General features: G+C 41.2%; 1 protein-coding gene across 2 annotated transcripts in view; it reads right to left on the bottom strand.

The window, feature by feature from the left end:
- The window catches only part of CASS4 (Cas scaffold protein family member 4), an 82207-nt gene that overhangs the window by 11092 nt on the left and 50631 nt on the right, over positions 1-20484 (bottom strand). Inside the window, exons 1-3 of one of the 2 annotated variants that reach the window (XM_075276848.1) lie at positions 18854-18942; positions 4635-5060; positions 470-580 (exon numbers count right to left, since the gene is read on the bottom strand). In XM_075276848.1, the coding sequence (XP_075132949.1) occupies positions 470-580; positions 4635-5060; positions 18854-18865 (549 nt within the window). In that variant the 5' untranslated portion in view covers positions 18866-18942. Of the gene's footprint in view, positions 1-469; positions 581-4634; positions 5061-18853; positions 18943-20484 lie in introns of those variants that run through there. The other variant, XM_075276847.1, reaches the window with a different exon arrangement.

The following is a 20484-nucleotide window of genomic DNA, read 5'->3' as shown; positions in this document are numbered from 1 at the left end:
ACCCAGACTTTCCCATGGCCTTGCATCCCTCTTTCCTTTCCCATCATACTGGCCAAGCGCCCCCAAGTTTTCCACACTCTTGTCCCCCACTTCTCTCATACCCTATACTGACCTGGTGCCCCAGAAACACAGGGACCTGGCATTCCATTGGCAATACATCTAGCTACAATATTTTTACTTGTCTTTAAGGAATACTAATAAACTTCATAGACCTCTCATTTGAGGGCCTATGTGTCTGCTCCATCATGCCGCTACATCCAATCTAAACCATTTATGAAATTTTCTCCTCTAATATGGATGACCCCATACCAACATTTGTGGCTAGCTGGGAGAGAGAGATTGGGTCTACTTTTCCATATGACATATGACTTTCTGCCTTCCGCCCCTGCCATAAGTTTTCTGTCTCCTGTAAGGCACAGAAAACTAACTACAAAATCCCTTTCAGATAAGTTATCTACAATGTATTTACCTGGGAGACAACTGGAACATTCAGCTTGGAAGGTGGAATATCATAGACTTCTGGATGGGTTATGCTGGTAGGATTTGAAGCCCGTGATGCTCTTGGAAGGGTGAAGAGATGCTAGAGAAGAGAAGATACAGAAATTACATCTTATAATTGAAGAAGCCAATTCTAGATACAGTGTAAAACTATGTGACTTAATAAAACCTCTGGTTTACAGTAAGGTTTTTACAATAATTGCATAGTACATAGTCCTTTTTGATCATTCTGGTACAGTTTCCCTCATTCCATTTACTGCTTATGTCTGAAAATGGACACCTGGTTCTCAGATCAGTATACTGTATGCACACTGTGCTTTGGTATTCTGAGAAACTCTCACAAGCTCTTTGAGTTAAGGGGCCCCAAAGCATTATGGCAGCAGTCAGGAAAAGGCAGATTCCCCAAACTCTGTTTCCCTTGTAAGGATAATTCATCTCTGGCAGCACAAATCGGCACCATCCTCTCTGCTGATGGTGGAGTATTATCTTTACAAGGGAAATAACAGCCCGGGTACTCTAATAACCTGCTATTAATGACATATTCTCAGGCTATGTCATCAATGAGGGGGGGGGGCTTAATTAGTCAAGACTGGGTCCCATAGCAAACATTTGACTTGGTGGCCTCCACATCCACACGGCATAGCACCCCCTTTTCTGACCCCAACATGGTAGAATGTCCCATTTACACACATTATAATGTCCCAAAGTTGCCACAGAGGTGAACAGGGTATTATTACATTGCATCGTCTCCATGTGCAGTGTAAAGAGTGAAAGGATCACAGCACTTATGGTCTCACTGCGGTCTCTTCAAACAGCTGATCTGCAGGGGTCTAGCTGTTGGGACCTGCTCTGATCTCTTATTTATAACCTATCCTGAGAATAGACAAATAATACTAAGGAACTGTCATAACGCTTTAAATGGGTTACACACCTTTAACAAAAAATTGATGGCCTGTCAATTGTTTCCCAGAACAAGCAGCTCTCAGCATTGTTTATATACCGAGCACTGTGTGGCTTACTGTTTTCTTGATAACCGTGGGCCAGCGACAGAACCCAGCAAACCTGGGCAAGTCCAGCAAACCTGTGCCCACTTGTCTCCCCCAGTCTTGTACTCCAGCGGATGACAGGTTGATTGAATACATTGGGTTGTGTGATCAATGTCTGGCTCAGTTCCAGGTACATGTTCTGCCTTTTGTGTGTGTAACATACAGGGACTGTATATACAGGCTTCAGAGGCACTGTATATTATGTACATACACAGCATCTGTGAGAATCTACTCAGTTCCTGGTTTCTACAATGAGTTCATCCATCAATATAGATCAAAGCGTTCATTGTACTGTTAACAGTACTAATGGTGGAATCTGGCGCTGATTTTGTATTGGATTTCGCCTCAATCAATTTCAGCCCTCCTTCTGCTTCTCATTGTTTTCAATGGGAGGCAGAAATCGGAGCATGACACTGTAAAAATAAGACTGATCTTGCCGCGGATTCTGCAGCTGATTCAACCGTGGAGTTCATGACTCAAGACTCCCCATCAATTAGGCCCATTTATTTGGGTGAAAAGCTGGTGGGTAGAAAACTAGGAGGAATTCCTCTTCATGTTCTGACGTCTAAACAGGCCTTAACGCTTCCATACTGCCTCTGCGTTGCAGATATATACGTTTCTATTTACTTCTAATCCTCTGTACTCTGTATTGCAGTCCATTCTAGCAGGCCTGCCTCGGCCAAACAAATACACCCAATTTCGGTATTTTTTTGCTGTGGTGCTTTTAGACAAAAACACCACACTCAGTGCACCACAAAGGGGCCCACTGAGGCTCTATCATTCGAGGATGCACACAAACCTGGAGTCGGCCCTGAAAAGGAAACCGTTTTGCTTTACTTTAAGGGAGAGCAGATATTTCACTTCTAAAACTTTTCTCTGTGCTGGGGTTCAGAAATGGTTAACCCTGTAGTCTTTACATAAAAAAATATACAGCAGACATCTATAAATAACATGTTTTGCTGACGGACAGAAAAAGCGACAGTCTTGAGGATTTGTGCTGGATATGCAGCCTATGAAGCAGAGTGCTCTGCTTACTGTCTTCTCCGAGGGACATCACCCAGCTGCTGGCAACAGCTGAATATGTTGAAAGCTTAAACATTTGTGTTGCACAATATCCCAAAGGGTAAATTAAAGAGCACTCGGAGATCTGTATTTTACAGCCCAGTGCTGCATCTTTTTTTCCATTTTCATTGCATTGCCATAAAAGGTACAAGATGCAGTACAATTCCTTTAAAGTGGTTATGCCACCAAGAATATTTATCCTCAAGCCATAGAATAGAAGACCAATAACTGATTAGTGGGACTCTGCCTGCAGAGACCCCACTGATCCTGAGAACAGTTATCTCTGGTGCTGCCTTTGGGGAGAATGGGAATGCAGATGCTTTCCATCCTCAACAGGTGCACCTATATTCAACCACGCTGTGATCAGCCTGTATTCACAATGTTCATAAAAAAAAAAAAAAAATTCTCAGGATCAGTGGGGGTCTCTGCAGTCAGAGCCCCACCAATTAGAAGTCGGTGATGAAACGGAAGATAAATATTCTTGGTGGCATAACTCCTTTAACACTGTACAATCTGGTCTGGGATATCTAGCCAACATCCCTTGAAAAGTGAAAAGTTTTAACTCAGAATCAACTGACATTATGGCTGAAATTTCAAGGTTTACCCAACAACATCATAAAGTTGCGACCCCAGAATTCACTGTGATTTAGCATTTCCTGACATTCCCCATTCTCATTCTTCAAAATGTATTGTACAAAGCCCCTGTAAAGCGGATGCAAGTACACTTCCAAAAAAATTGTCAAAATAAAAGGGGTTTTCCCAACCTGCCTGCTCACCAACTTGGAGGCTGTAAGCTCTGTTCCCTTCCTAGTTTTCTCAGTAAATTGGTGGGCGGGGTTTCACTATTATACTACACGGGATGGGAGAGAAAAACAAACTTACATGCCACAGCACCAAGAGTCAGCTTGCAATAAACTGAATTTTTGGTCTGCGTTTACATAAAGAGGTAACAGACTCCCTGTCTCAGCCCTTATCAGCAAAGTTCAATTAGGAAACTGGAAGAGTCGGAGATAAACAGCTCAGAAATAGCAGCTCACTCCAAGCACTCAGCTCCCCCTCCCTCCAGAGAGCAGTGAGCTACTCCAGAGAGCAGTGAACTATGTCAGTTGTCCTGGGCTTGTGAGATAAAATCATCCACAGGTCAGTGGTTATGGAAATGCTGTGTAAAAAATTAAGTGAATAATCTCAGATAGCCAAACAAAGCAGTTTTGTTGAAGCAATGTATTTAGGAAAAGTCTTGAATCCACATAAACTAGCAGTCTAGATAGGATCCTTGAGATGGGAAAACCCCTTTAACACTAGAATGAGTTCCACCCATTTGGCTTCTAAGCTGACTAATTGAGGGGGCTCTTCCTGTTTCTGATGTGCAGGTTTCCCTCCCCCCCCCACCCCTTTCTATTGGAATTTTAAGGTAAACATATTTTGCAAACTTAAAGTATTCTAGAATTTGGCAAATGTTTGGCTTAAAATCCCATTGAGGAAGAGTTGTGTTTTTTTTTCCTTTTCGTCAGTTAGTTTCCCATACATAACCCCTCCCCCCTCCACTCGGTCCCAATACCGCTACACACATATGTAGGAAACTGTTGTAAATGATTTATCTTTTTACTACTGGAAACCTTAAACTGAAGATTTGTATTTTTTTCTTTAAAGCCACTCTGACCATGTATGTCTGTTGAATTAATTATTGCATTTTTTTTCCATGAAATAAAGTGGAGTTGCCTTTTTCAGTAAGGAGGAAACATTTTGCAGATGCTTGTGATTCTGGAGATATCTTTATAGGGTTGCCAAACAAAAAGAAAAAAACATTGGTAAAAGGGCTGAATTCAAAGCAGGTTCCTTAAGAACTTCTAATAAGTAGGGAGCCCTTTTGGGGCAGACCCTCTTCCATATAAAATATAGAACTATTCTAAATGGCCTAGGGAAGCTGGGGGACCCATTACATATTATGCATTGGGAACACAAGCTTTAAGTTATGCCTTTAGACTCAATTCATTTGATCTTTTCTTCTTATTTTCAAACAAGACTTACCTGGCTGGATGAACTGTTGGTTCTTTCATAGAATACTTGAGCAGGAGAACAAACAGGAGTCTGGTAGATGTCCCCAGTTACAGGCTTTTGTGTTGTCGGTGTGATGTACAGGTTTTCCATCCTCTCGTACATAGACCCGGCCTCGGTCTTGGGTGCAGAAGGCACTTGGTAGATGTTCTGCGTAGACTGTTTTCTTCCCAGAGAATTATAGTTGGACTGCACCAATGGGGAGTCATTTTGGGTTATGGTGAACAGCTGCAAGCGGTTTGCAGGAGCAAGGCCCTGACGTCCATGTAGATAGCACCTCCACCAGCCGTCACTGCCAAAGATATTCTGATCCAACACGGTCAGGATGTCACCCTTTCGGAAAGCCAGTTCGTCTGAGCATTCTGCCTTGTTGTCGTACAGAGCTTTGGCCAACATGTTCTACAACACAAAGATGAAATGAAGATTAAGGCATATTTTATAATACCGTACACATAGCTAGTTGAATTGTGGCTGCTACTGGTTCTTATGTATGGTTGTTCTTAAACCATAGTACATCTGGTTGAGTTACTGTCCACAGTTGTAATATATATTCTTCTCTAGAAGGGGTTGTACTGTAATAGCTATATTCTTGTACATAGGAGCAGTAATATAGTAGCTGTATTCTTGTATATAGCAAGCAGTATTATAGTACTTATATTATTTTACATAGGGGCAGTAATAAAGTTGTTCATAGGAGGCATTAATATAGGAGTTATACTGTTGTTCATATAGAGCAATATTCTAGTAGGTACATTTTTCTACATACAGGCAGTATTCTAGTAGTTATATTCTTACATACTGAGCAGTTTTGATCCTGTGAGTATTACAGTATTATAATGATCCTGTGAGGATCCTGATCCTGAGAATATTATAGCCTAAGGGCTCGTTCACACGTGAACAAAGGGGCGGATTTCGCTTCAAAATCCGCCCCTCGGTAACAAAAAGAATAGTGAAGACTCACAACTTTGCCACCAGCTTCACCCCTTGCCTTGTTTAACCACTAAAGAAACATACTACTGCTCACTGCAAAAAATCCAGGAGATGCAAAAATACGGACTTGTGTTATCAATATAGGAAGACCCCAGCCGTGCATTCCATGACCAAAGGCTATGATAACTGAAAGCAGACATAGAATGTGTGGACACATGTGAGCATCCTACTGAATCCGGCCCCATGCACTGAAGAAATAAAGAATTATTAACAGGTCTCCTTCACCGTGAAAAGGAAAGAAATGCCATTCCAAAGATCCCTGCAAAACTCATCAACTTGGAACTACATTTACCTGCAGTGACAACTACCGAGCCACAGCGGGTATTACAGGGTATATAAAGAGGTAGTAGTATAGTAGTAGTAGTAGGTTGTAGTATAGCAATGTACCTAGCATCCATTTAAAGAGAAGGCTCAGCTTTAGGGCCATTTAAGAGATTATATAAGGGAATTACATATGTAACAATTAAATTATGATATATTGGAATAACTGCCTAAAGAAATGCAAGCAATCCTATAAAAAATTCCAAAGCTATAGGGGGATTTCAGATGGGGAGTTTTTTGTCCCATAATTCGGCTTGAACTGACATTACCCCCCTCTTTCCATTGATAACTTGTTTTTTATAGGGTGCAGTTTACACTTACACTTATTTCCTCTCCTATCTAAGGTAATCCATTGTTCCCTGTTATCAGCCATTTCTGGCTTCATTTAATGACTGTATTGGACTTACTAGAAAGCTTTCCTCTGCTAATACTTTGATAATTTCCTATTTCAGTAGCTGACGTCGGCCTGTCATCAATAATAAAAATAAAATGAAAGTTGTTTTCAGGAACCCGGAATGTAACCGGAGTCCTAAGTATTTATATCCTGAGCATATGCTGGAAAGAGCAGCTGGTTTAAAGGGACACGAACATGCCGGCTCAGCTGATAAAATGGTCTATGCATCCAAGTGAGAACAATGAGCCTTTCATAGAGGCTGCTGAGCCAGAACAGGTCCTGCAACTGCAGCTGTCACATATACACAGCAACAGTGCCACCAACGTGATGCTTGGCATTGCATTCACTGCCCTACACTACAAGATGTCATACACAGCACTGACAACTTGTCCAGTCACCACCATGTTCTGCACTAAATAATCTTAAGGGATAATTGCTGCCGGGCTTGTGTATCTAAGGCAAATTGTGTTTGATACGGTTTGCTAAGCCACTGTATCTAAGATGCCTGTGCTGTGTCAAATGGTCTGTTAAGCCGCTATGTGATACTGTATGGTGAACTTTGATTCTAAGCATAGCATGTGTGATATTTTTGTAGCACTGTGTATCTGAGGCCTGGTTCATATCTGCGTTCGGTATTCCATTCGGGGAGTCCGCTTGGGGACCCCCCAAACAGAATACCGAACACATTAAAAAGCGGTTAGCTGAGAAACCACATGGATCCCATAAACTATAATGGGGTCCGTGTGTTTTCTGCGGACTCCCCGAATGGAATACCAAACGCAGATGTGAAACAGGCCTAAGATATCTAATACTGTCTGCTGAGCTCTGTTTCTAAGCATATTACATGGGATACTGAGCCAGTACAGCTAATGATAATCTCTTTTACAACTACAAGGTTAGTCATCTAGCTTTCCCAGAGCCCTGAAAGGCAAATCTGCTTAGTTAGGCAGTGATATGAGAGCAGAACATTTTTAATTTATTCAGGATCCTAGAAAAGTTTTTTGACTAGCAGAACTATAATGATGTTCATAGCTGTTGTTACTCAGCTAATAAGAATGTGTTATTTTCTCAGAGTTCCTCCAGTCCTCCTTAAAACTTGCAGATCCAAGAAATATAACAAGAGGTTGGAAATGTTCTGTTTGTTCTCGTGTCAGCAGAGAGGGAATACAATGTCCTGCAGCACTATTTCTGTATCCATTGAAATCTGTGCCGACTGAGACGTTAAAGGACATAACAAAGGGAGTGAGCTGGGCACAAACATGAAGAGGAGAAGAACTCGGCCTGTACCCACAAAGGGATGATGAGGGGGGTACTGTCACATCCCAAAATCCCTTATAATCTAAACATCCCCTGTTAGTTCTGCGGCCTAGAGGTCACATTCTTCTGGATGTGTCAGAGAAATGTTTTAGTCTAATACATAAACTGTAAGTGTAGCCTGACATCACACATGGGCCTCAACTAAAAATATTTTCTTTTAAAAGGGTAACTCTGCCCCTAATAAATCTTTTCCCTATTTCTTTCTAAGGCGAAGTTCACATCTGCAGACTCCACCAAAAATCAGCAAAGAGAAAAGTCCTGCAAATAAGACTATTCTCTCCACCAGCTTCAGTTTTGAAATACCGGGCACCCAGCCGACCCCATTATAGTGTCCATGTGTAACCGCTGAAACAGTGGTCCGTCGATCCATTTTTTTGGGTCCCTAGCCTTAAAATACTTTTTTGTCTAAAAATTTTGAAATCCACAGCAAATAAAAGCCCTAGAATCAAACTTTTTGGTCAAGAAGCTCCTGAATTTTATCTGTTTGTGAAAGGTGACAATATGGACACCATCACAGCTTCCATAGTGGTAGTCTTTCAGGATTTTTTTTTCTTTTTGAGTTAAAGGAGGGATCTCATTCCTAGTCTGCTGGTTGTTTCACCACCATTTGTAGTAGAGGTTGAGAGTACTAAAAGATACAGTATTCAGCCGCAACAATTTTTATGGAAACTCCACTGGTTTTTGCAAGATGTGGCCTCAGCTTTAGTTTTCTTAAATGTTGAGAAACCCAATTTTTGTAGGATTGTGAGCTTAAACCCTCACCAACTTCCAGGACCAAGGAGCCATACTATTAGAGCAAATACTCAAACTCCTTTCAATAGACAGTGTTTTTTAGCCCACTATGGCTTCTAAGGGTGAGTTCACATGGGGATTTCTGGACTGGATTTTGACGCGGAGGCCGCCTCAAAATCCGATCCAAAAACCAGTTAGCTGCGACTGGATGCCGGTGTAGTGCACCAGTCGTGGCATTCCTCTCCGGATTAGGCCTAAATGAATGGGCCTAGTTGGGAGGGGAGTGTCGCGCCGCAGATGCCGTGGTGGATTTAGCCGCAAAATCTGCAGCAATAATGGTTATGTCGCTTCTTTTTTCAGCTTCCTGGTCAATGGGAGCCAGTTTTGTCAGTGGATATTGAGGCGGATTCTGCCTCAAAATCCATTGCCAAAAAAACTCTGTGTGAACTTAGCCTTATGGGTATTTTGGCTGTTCCACTAATGGAAAATACTAAAAGAGGTTATGTTCACATCTACCTCAGAGACTCCATCACAGATCCAGCTAAAAATGCTGTGCTATATTTTACAGTCAAATAACAGACAGCATGACAGATACCTGACAGACCCAGTTGTAATACAGAGACTTAGAACATCATATTTTTTTATTACATGAACTATATGTGATTCTCTTTTAAGAACCCCCATCCACCCCAGAAATGTACAAAACAATATATAGAGCTGAAGTTCATTGTTTATGTTGGGGTTTCATCAGATGAGCGTTCCTCAGTGCCGAGTGCACAGCTGACATCTCCAGAAACATGTGTGTTTGTATAAATATCCCATCTCTCACAGGACTCTGGAGCTGGGAAGAATCGCTGCAACTTCCTGTGTCCTATTACCACAAATGTTCAGCTCCCGGGGTCCTGTGTGAAACTCCGCTCACCCTGACAATCCCACAGTCAGAGCTTCCCACAGATCATGACATTACGCCCTGCGGCTGTGAAATGCTACATGACCAGAAACCAATATGTGTCTATGATACTAATGAAATGTAAGGCGTAGAGTCACCCTCTGTTGGGGTAGATGACATCTATGGTTTGGCCAAGGCAATATCAACAGCGAATTGTGTTGCTGAAAACGCTTGCACTTTAATAAAAAGTTCTGTATCCTTCCAAGGCTACAGATACATGACGTTGTACACATAGCCAGGTCATGATTAAACGGCACATGGATGACATCCATAGGCTGGGTTTTTTTGGTCCAGAACCTGAGGTGGAGGCCGCCTCAGGTTCCAGTCCAAAATACGGGTAGCTGCAACTGGATGCCGATGCAATGCACCAGAAACCAGTTGTGCACTCTACTCCGGATTAGGCCCAAATGAATGGGCCTAGTCGGGAGGAAGGAGTGTCTTCAGGCGGACTCACGGGGCAACTCCGCCTGAAGAATGAGCATGTTCATTCTTTTTTCCGGGAGCCGGAACAAACGGCTTCCGCAAAAAAGAACTGAACAGCTCCCATTGATTTCAATGTGAGCAGTCTTTTTGGTCAGGATTTTGAGGCAAATACAGCCTCAAAATCCTGACCAAAATACCCCGTGTGAACTCAGCTTAAGCGTCCACAGCCCCATTCACTGATCTCTGAGCCCAGGCCACAAAACAGACAGGAATCGGAACAGTTCTTGGTTTTGCCCCAGGCTCATGGCCCCATACAAGGCATACATGTGTATGGAGCCATTATGGCTTATGGCTAATTATTATTATTTATAGATCACCATTAATTCCATGGTGTTGTACATTTGAGGGTTTACAAACAGTACACTAATTGCACAAAAACAAGTTCAATACTAACAGTGACAAACTGGTACAGAGGATTTTAGGGCCCTGCCCGCAAGAGTTTGCAAGGTGTGATCTTCCTCTTGCTCAGGAGGAGCCAGGGTAAAGCTCATATTATGCCACTGCTGCTATGAATGATATGGATGAGAGGAATATCTTGCTATTATGCTTATTTGCCCCAGAACAACCCCTGTGCACATTTAACTTTTGCATAGGAATAAAAAGCAGTTTTATGTCAAAATCAAGCAGCCATTCTACAAAAGCTATGGCACTGTGCACATAGCTCTGAGCATTATACAGCACAGAACCTGATATAATAACATTTTTGATGCAAACCAAGACTCCCTTTAATTCACAGAAAATCCCAAACTGCTATAAATGTATCAAACCCTTTAAGCACCACCAGGTAAGGGTGAGTTTTTAGCCTTCATAAGTAAACAGTGTATGTCACCATTGATTGTCAGCAAGCATTGATCTTAAAAATTGTCAGAAATTCAGACTATTTGAAATAATTAGTAATCTTCTGCTAATCATTCTTTCCTGTAGGTCCGGAAATCTGTTCACACCCCAAGAAGCTCAGGATGAACAAGCTTCTCCACAAACAATTGTGATTCCAAAACTAATAGATGAAAAATTGTCCATATCGGGTCCCAATTGTATATGGGGCTGAAGATGTGAACCCCTGCGTCGTTCCTTAAAACTATAAAGAGAGGGGTTATGGAATTAGTATTGAACCCTGAGCCGACAGGCATGCATTGTTCTTCCAGGTAAGGTGATGTACAAGTCATTAGCTGTAATGTCATTATCTTTGTGCAGGAAATAGACCCAGTAGAATGAGCTACCAGATATGTGGTCCCAGTTCTTATGCACAAGACATAATGAACACCTTCAACTCAGCAGGTCACGCGTCCCTCCAGGCCTGTTTCAATGCAACAATCAGTGACTTTGTGCCAGTGACTACCCAGGGCTCCCAATCCCTGTATGCTGTCTCATTAGTCAGCCTTTGTCCCTCATTAATTAGCCCCCACGTGAGCCTTTAATCCCCTTGTCATGCAGAATAGCCCCTCTCCCCACCATAATTACTACTGCCAGTATAAAGACTTAATCCATGCAGATTTCTAAATTAAACCTAAGGAAATGAAAAAAACTGTGATTTAATTGGATAGGTGATCAGGAGAATATACGCCATTAAAGGGGTTGTTCAAGGCCCCAAATGTTTCATATACTGTTGACCTATCCACTAAAATGTAACAATAAAAAACTCAATGAGGCAGATTTACTAATATTGTCTGAAAATTTAGGCTATATTCACATTTGCAGAGTTTCATACGGAGACTATTGCAAGGTCTACATAAAATTGGATGAAAAAGTCCTGCATTTACGTTTTTCTCGTCCATCACTTTCAATTAAAAAAAACCCAAAACAATAGCCCCCCATTATCATCAATACGTAATTTTAGTTGTCCATTGTTCTGGTCCTTTGGAAGACCAGAACAATGGGCAGCTGATGCTAGCGTGAACCTAGCTTCATACTACACAGTGTAAAAAACTGTGCCAGATATATAATAGCTGTCTTACGCGGTTTGATCAAGATGTCCAGTTTAATTTTGCACATACTACTAGTTGGTTTAGTTTACGCCAGAAAATTGTGGTTGCAAGATAGGCCACGAAGTCACGTGCCTTTTTTCGGTACAAGTTGTAAAAGTGTCTAGAACACTTGATAAATGTGGTGCAAGGTATGTTTTTGGGTGCAAACTAAACCAGCATTTAGGTACATACAGTATATTAAGATTGACATTTCATACTCCAATCTTAATAAAGGCCCGGACTCGCGCAAGGCTTGTCTGAATTATCAAGAGTTTCCAGCCGCTACATAAATAATCAGTGAGCCACAATGGAGATCTACAACAATCAGGAATCCATGAAGAATCCCTGTTTTCTAGTATGAGTTATAATAAATAAGTCTGACCAAGGTGTCCTGGTCCATATTCATGAAAAATGGCGAGCAAAACGCTGATATGTTATGCTGTAAAGCATATATTTATTTATCTCTCTCTTTTTATGTGTGTGTGTGTGTATATATATATATATATATGTATATATCATATTTATATAACTAACAGCAACCATAGTACAGACACAAAATTCATAAAGCTTTGACATCCGCATGCTGAAAATTCTATAGCATCCTGTAGATGTTTTATGTTATCGCTTTTATTAACCCCTCATTTATGAGCTGAAAGAGAGAGAGAGAGAGAGAGAGAGAGAAAGAAAAGAAAAGAAAAGAAAAGAAAAGAAAGACTAAAAATGCCCCAAGAGTATGAAACAGTGTCACTGAAGTATCAGATCCAAACAGTAGTCGGTCACAGAGAACCTAGCATACTTTTTTGTGTATATGCAGATGAGCTCTTTGGAGATACGAGGGTATCACCATTGCTCCAAAAAGGTAAGCAATAATGCCCTCATTGCTCCAAAAAGCTAATTTGCATATTTACTGAAAAGGCAATGTCTCAGCAACGAAAGTAAAACACAGTTTGATTCAGGTGGCCCGAACCTATAAATATGCAGGGCTGTGTTGATATGGTGGGCTCTGGTAACAGACCCCCTTTAATCTTGCTTAACTGGGCAATTCCAGAACAAGGTAAAAATCCAATCCGTCAGTTTCATGCATCACCCTAAGGTATGTTCAATCTAAGGTATGTAAAGTCTGTTCTAGAAAACCTGTCCTCTTTTGCCACCAATTCTCCATCAATAATGCAAAATCCATGTTCAATATCAGATATTTCTCCCAAACCTCATAGAAAATAGATTGTTGATGTTGATAGATCTCACAATATTGTCACAATGCACCATCATCAGTCTTGTCTTTGGTGCTTTCATGTCTATGTGTTTATTGCTGCATTGTATTCAGTAGAAGGTCATTTAGATTGTAAAGGCATTTTGGTTCAGAAGATACCTCCCCTCCCCCAAATCCACTGCAAAAACTGGAACAGACCAGTCCTAGTCACCTGAGGTCACAGATCTGTACATCACCAGAGGATGCCTTTAACAGCTCTGGTGACAACTTTATCTCATCACAACAACCACAAGAAGGTCATGGTGTCATTTCTGCAGTGACAAAATAGAGTCGATTTCCCCCCTAAAAATTGGGAAAAAAATTCTCCATTTGTCTCTATTCAGCACCTTCCGTTTTTTGGGGCCCAGATCATACTTTATGCCAATTTCCCAAAATATTCCTGACATTTGCCCATAGTGGAGAGAAGCCACAACGACAGTGCTTAGCAATTCATCCTCTACTTACTATAATGTTGTATTGCTAGACTAGATATGCCTTACAGGGCTTTAGGAAAGCTGAGTGACTACCTCTTTAGGATTTGTAGGGGTGGCCATATCGGTTGTCACCCAGCTTTTCCAGATCGTGGAGAGTTGATGCTAGAAGATAACTTGGGAGATGTATATTTACTGGAAATCTTGGGACTTTACGTTTTTTTGTGACTTTACACCTGTGCAGAGGTAAATAAGAGGTCAGCCCCGGTTATTAACTAACAACCCTGGACCATCAAGCTGACAGTCTATTGCCTTTACTGGAACAATGACTTCCTGCCCCTTTAAATACACAGCCTAATTTATGGTGCCTGAGGAATGACCAGGAAGTTCCTCTGAAGATCACAGAGTGCTGCTGAAGGAGTGTGTTGGTTTGCGCATACTCAGGGGAGTTCACAATTAAGTGCCGGAAAACAAAGCCATGAGAAAAAAGATGGGATTGAGATTTCTGAGGATTTCACATTGGACACAGTGTTTATCAATAGAGAATAGCCATAAACTGGGGTACTGTCTAAAACTGGCCTAGGTCACATAGGTGGCCTGCCTGCCCCTGGTGTATATGAGAGGTAAAGGAGGCCACACTGCCAACTATCCAGTGGGGATTATGGTAAATATAAGGACAGAGCCACAATGGCAGCTATATATAAGCAAAGTGCCTAAGCAGGTTATAGCTATCATCATCTTCAATGGCAACATAGTATAACAATCACAATACATCAAATCCCCTTGTAGCCACAATACACATATACAGGTCACATAGCCACCGTAACAAATAGTTCCAAGTAGCCACAATGCACAGACCTCATTACCATCTCCAACTAGCCGCAGCTCACATCATTTTCTGACAACAGAGCGCACACCTAACATCTCAAACCTGTTGTCAGCTAAGTCACAATGATACCCATACGTCATTACCAGCTGTCAGCCCTGTGACTCCCAAATGCATCAACTCTTCTGCCAAATGGAGCGCATTCATTGACCCCAACTGGCAGCTCAGTTGTCCCAAAACTCCAGACCCCAATGACATATATTTATTGCAATTCCTAATGCAGGGTACACTGGGTCACTTAGGTAAGACATATCATCAAAGCAAGGCTAAGATGGTATCTGTGAGAATTAGTGCATGTTCCCCAATGGTAAAATATGCTTCGAAATCTGTCGCAGAAATAAAACTGGAATGAACTGACACTCCAATTGTTTTCTAGGTTTTCAAGGCAAATGACAACCATGTTTTTTATTCAGAGCAATGGTATGAAGAGAATACAGCTGTCTGAATTATACCTATGTGGGATGTCTACAAGCAACAGATATGTTGTAAGAAATTTTTCACGCAGCGCTTTTCTTCTTCCATTATACCTATACGGAAATCGCCACAATTGACATGCTGGGATTTGAAAAAACAAATCGCAGCATTTCTGCTGTGGGTTATTTTCTGCAATGTGTGGATGGGATTAGCCAGAATCCCATCTACTTTGCAGTAAATGCAAAACGACGCGTTTTTATGCACCATGGGTGCATATGCTACGTGGGGCCCCACGTAACAGATTTAAGAAACGCATGTACTTTCAAGCAAAACAAAACTACTCAGACTAACAAAAGTGATTTTCAGTCACAGAAATGTGTGCAAGTCTACCACATATGAATATCCTATTAATATTATAATTATATGAAAGTTTGTGAGTTTGGATGTTTGTGGGTTTTTGTGTTTGGATGTTTGTTCCTCAATCATGCAAAACCCGCTCCACCGATTTGGCTGAAATTTTCCACAAACATAGTTACTACACAGGATTGCGCAATAGGCTACTTTTCATCACAATAGCGCATATACGTTTTTCCCAGGACCCCCACAAAACCCAAACTCACATCACTATCTCTGCAATCTCACACACTTTGGACCATAGCAAGCCACAAAATTCATATTACCCTCTACAGCAGAAGTTGCCAACCCCTGGCACACATGCCAAGAGTGGCACTCTTGCCATTTTTCACTGGAACGCCAGCAGCACAGGACCTGCAAGAGTTAAGTGAAGTCGGAGCGTCCCTTCAGTGCTCTGCTAGAGCTGAGGCATAAGGACACTCCCCTTCTCTCACTGCCCTCCAATGAGAGGGGTGCAGGAAACCCAGGGGGTGGAGCTTAATCGCTCAGGTCTCTGCCTGCTATAGTGATAGCTCCTGCCGCCTGCACCCTGCAAAGATTCCCTGAGGAGGAGAGGAAGCTGTTAGCAAAGTGAAAGTGAAAAAAACACAGGTCCCTTCCTTTAGTTCCTATTCTCATTAATGTCAGGCATTTGGGGTTATTAGCTTAGTGTTAGTAACTCCATGTGCCTCACATTAATAGGAATAAACCCCATCATGTCCCTCATATTAACCCCTGTGTGCCTCATATAAAGGTTACTAACATGTGAGACATATGGAGGTACTAATAAAAGACCCCAATAATGAAGATACTTAATTATTACCTCCAGTCTCTCACATATCAGTAACTCTTTACACAAGGGTTAATGTGAGGGACATGATGGGGTTAATTGCTATTAATAAGAGGCACATGGAGTTACTAAACTGTCATGCACAGGGACAGACTTTTATCTACAATTGTGGATAAAACTATGGGCCTGTACATTTCAATGGGCCTGTACACATAGATCCTGTTTTTGCGGCTGTGTGTCCGGGACAAATTGAGCTGTAAAATATAGAGCAGCAATCAACACAAAAGTCTCATGTATTCTCAGAATTACAGGAAAAACAAGATACAAAGTTACATTTCATATCCCATCCCTTATACACAGTACGAAAACATTACCGGCGCCTGTATATACCTACTTCTACAATCACCGCAGACGAAGTCGCGGGTACCAGCTAGTATACACATATTAGGAGCCCACAGTCGCCATGTCACTGCCTGACCAGATATTGCACAACCCGAAATCCTGAGAAACAGAGAGATTTCCTCAGCTAATGATCTAATAATGCTTTCCAGCTGTGCCGACTTCCCACATCCACCTGGTTGCATAGAGGGAGCGTGAGGCTGGGTTTACACAGGGCTTTTTTGCTGAGGAACTGCATGCGGTTTTTAATTACAGTACAGAATATACATTACTATGCATGTCACCTGGATGCTAACTATCATTAACATGAATAGCTATGGTGTACCTGCTGTTAGCATACAGGTGATATGCATAGTAACATGCTCTATTCAGTACTGCAATTAAAAACTGCCTGTAGAGCTTTAGTAAGGCTGTGTTCAGACTGTGCTTATTTGTTGAAGAACTCCACACTTTTTTTTTTTTATTGCAGTAATGAGTAGCAGATCTTACTATACATCTCATCGGTATGATAACAGCCAGTACACCAAAGGTTTTCAGTTTGGTAGTTGTTAGCATACAGATGAAATAACACGTGGTATTCCTAAAACTAAAAACTGCAGTTCTTTAGTAAAAAAAGTGCCATGTAAACCCAGCCTGACATCTGACCTAGACTGTTATATGACAGCTGTACAGCGGTGACACATGTGACTGCATAGCCATGTCACCTTTTAAAAGGCTGCTCTCCCATGTTCTCCAAAACATCTATATACCTACATACTGTACACACTTACCGGTCCAGTAACCCTAAGGTTAGCAGCATAGAAAAGTGCAGCATGTTAGTTACATTTCTAACCATTCGCATGATATTATAATACAGAATATGAAAGATGTCCTTAAAGGGCCAGTTAAATGATGAGGGGAAAAAATATCATGGCAGGGCATTTTCTGCACATCCCATGCTACAATCTGCCCTATACAGCTAGTAATGGCTGATAACAGAAAGTAACAGATGACTGTGATTGTTTTATAGAACTGCCAAGCATGTCCTACCTACAGGATGTAAAGCATCAGCACATTAATCCCAATGAACCGTCCTAGCTGTGGATCAGAAATGAGAACACTGAAGAAAATCAATGTATGAATGCATTAGAGTGGCGGATGACGTTTATTGTGAGTGCCCAACATCACCCTCCAGTGAGTCAGCCTTTGTGCTCACCACTCAGGTATGAGGCAGTTTCTCCAGGAACTAGTTGTATGTGTCACAGATCTGCCCTCAATCCTCAAGTCTAAATATAAAGAAGTTTCTGCTTCACTTGCACAAAAAAAGAGAAAATCTTCAAATCTGAAATCTTCATTTTCAAATATTGCTTGCGCAACAAATAGGAAAGAAAAACACTTGAGTCGTTCAGGGAATGTACTGACCATGGAACCTTGGCTCATTCTATCAGATGCCTCCAGTGTCATATTCATCCAAAACAATCCAACATCTGTACAGAATATACAAAAGGACAAGCCATTGCAAGAAACACATGACTGTAATACAGGTAGTCCATAGGTTTATCACTGCGCATATATTAATTCATACAAAATCTGTTTGTATAACATTTTGGTCCCCTCACAGACCAGGGCTTGGGTATATGTGTGAGCATTTCACCCCTTCTAGTTACATTAATGCCTTATTAATAATGTAGATGATACAGGACACTATGGAGACAATATATTCTTTACAACCAATGGAAATCTGCCCTTTGCCTGTTGGTCAATCACATGGGAAATCTTTGCATTGTGATGATTTGGTGTTACAGTCAGGGGTTGTAACCTTTAGCTTTCCAGCACCAACTCCAATGATACTTGGTCTGTCACGATATGCTGGGTTATTATTTATTATGCTTACTTATATAGCACCATCATATTCCGCAGCGCTTTACAGATATTGTCAGTCACTCTCCCATATAGGGCTCACAATCTACATTCCCTATCAGTATGTCTTTGGTGTGTGGGAGGAAACCCATGCAAACACGGGGAGAACATACAAACTCCTTGCAGATGTTGCCCTTGGCAGGATTTGAACCTAGAACTCCAGCGCTGCAAGACTGCAGTGCTAACTAACCACTGAGCCACCGTGCTACCCTGTGCTGGGTTATACCAATGCAGTATAATACAGAAAAATATATATTAAAATAAAAAAAATTTGTTCCAAATCTTTAAAATAATAAATGTATCAGGAAAACAGCATGTAAATGAAATAAAATAAATAAATACATGCAAAAATATTTAAAAATACTCCAAAATTCAATAATAAAAACATAAACCATAATAACTATAGATGTAATAAAACATAATTAAAATACATATTTACTATTTAGCACAAAATAAATAATACAAATCTAATCAGCTCTGAATACAACAGGACTGCAAACAATTCTTCATCCCTGTAGTAAGTAGCTATTGGCTCCAGCACAACAATTGTTGATATAAAGTATAAAGTTTTCAGCTCTTACCATAACCTTCATCTTCAGCCCAGGGGTTTTAACACTCCATGCCAAGTGTGGTAACAGTATCCAGAACTTCACAGAGCTCTGAGTGTGAGACAGTGTTTGGAGCTGCAGCTTTGTCCTGACTGAGACTCACTCACAGATGAATGGGATAGAATTCCAGCATCCCCCACCCACTGTTCGCTATTGGCCCAGGCCCCTGCACATGAAAGCCCTTGACTATGGACACTGGCCGGCTATCACACACACTCACATTGGTGTGCAAGAAAAGAAAAAAAAAGCTACATTATAATACACAACTGTATCTACAGCAGAAAAAGTACAACATACATGTATGCAGCCTTACTTAGTGGTGAGCAGATGATACAAATATCATGTGAACCAAATCTAAGGGTATGACTATGTAACTTTGGCCAACACTCCTGTCTCATGACCAAAGATTACCATGTTGCCCTGTGACTCCTTCATTAATGTAAGTGCATGGTGTCCAGGAGAATGATGCAACTTGTAGTCGAAAGAAAAATCTATTTTTGTGTCTGGAAGTTGCAGTCGCAGGCCCCGAGTGAAGGAGTTGCAGGGCAGCATGACAATCTTTGCTCACGAGTGAGGAGTCACAGCCAAAGTCGCTGCTTAGCCTTAGCCTCAATTCAGCAATGTGGAAATCCGAAATTTGTATCCATTAAACTTGCAAAGGAAAATGTGTTTGTTTATGATCCCTTTTATATACCGGTAAGTTTGTATGACATTAATTCTGAAAATGTGATAATCTAATGAAGGAATAATAATAATAACTTCAAAAATAATAACTCTAATCTCTATTTACATACTTGGATCTGACCGCATGAGTGCACTGGGTGGCCTAGTGCTAGAGCACCAATAAAAGATGTTACAAATACAAATCTTATTTAGATCAGACCCTGCGTTGCAAAAACAACAGTACCTGCAAAATGGATGGGATTATGGCTAATTCAATCCACACATTGCAGAAAAAAATCTACAGCAGGAATGTTGCGATTTCAAAAACCGCCACGTTTCTGTAAATCTCAGCAGGTCCATTATACCTACGGAAATGCTGCCACTTTCCATGTAGGTGTAATAGGGAGTCAACATATGCTGAGAAAAGCTCTACGGATTTTCTCTCAAAAGTGGTCTTTTCCTGAAATTGGTGGTATTATCTGAAAATGTCCAGTGCAAAACATACAAAAGTGTTATCTAAAGCAGTGAAACCTTTAAAGAGGACCTTTCATGGATTTGGGCACATGTGGTGTTATATACCGCTGGAAAGCCGACAGTGCCCAAATCCATGAAAGGTTCTCTTTAATCAATTGGGATATTCATCATTCAGGACTATAACAGATCTGGCAGACAACCCGTGCTAGAGCTGTACAGGCGATAAAACTCATTGTCACTAAGCTTGAACATACTAAAACATAGTTTAGGCTAGATTCACATCTGCGCTGGGGTTTCTGTTTAGGGGGTCCGCTTGGAAACCTGCTAAGGAAACCTGCAGACCCCATAGATTATAATGGGGTCTGTATGGTTTCTGCACAAAAAAATGTGGAGAGAAAAGTGCTGCAAGCAGTGCTTTTCTCTCTGCATATTTCATTCGGAGAGGGAAATAGAATCCAAGAACGCAG

Source organism: Leptodactylus fuscus, chromosome 6 (assembly GCF_031893055.1).
Source record: "Leptodactylus fuscus isolate aLepFus1 chromosome 6, aLepFus1.hap2, whole genome shotgun sequence".
Taxonomy (NCBI): Eukaryota; Metazoa; Chordata; class Amphibia; order Anura; family Leptodactylidae; genus Leptodactylus; species Leptodactylus fuscus.
This window is presented reverse-complemented; position numbering and strand designations above follow the sequence as displayed.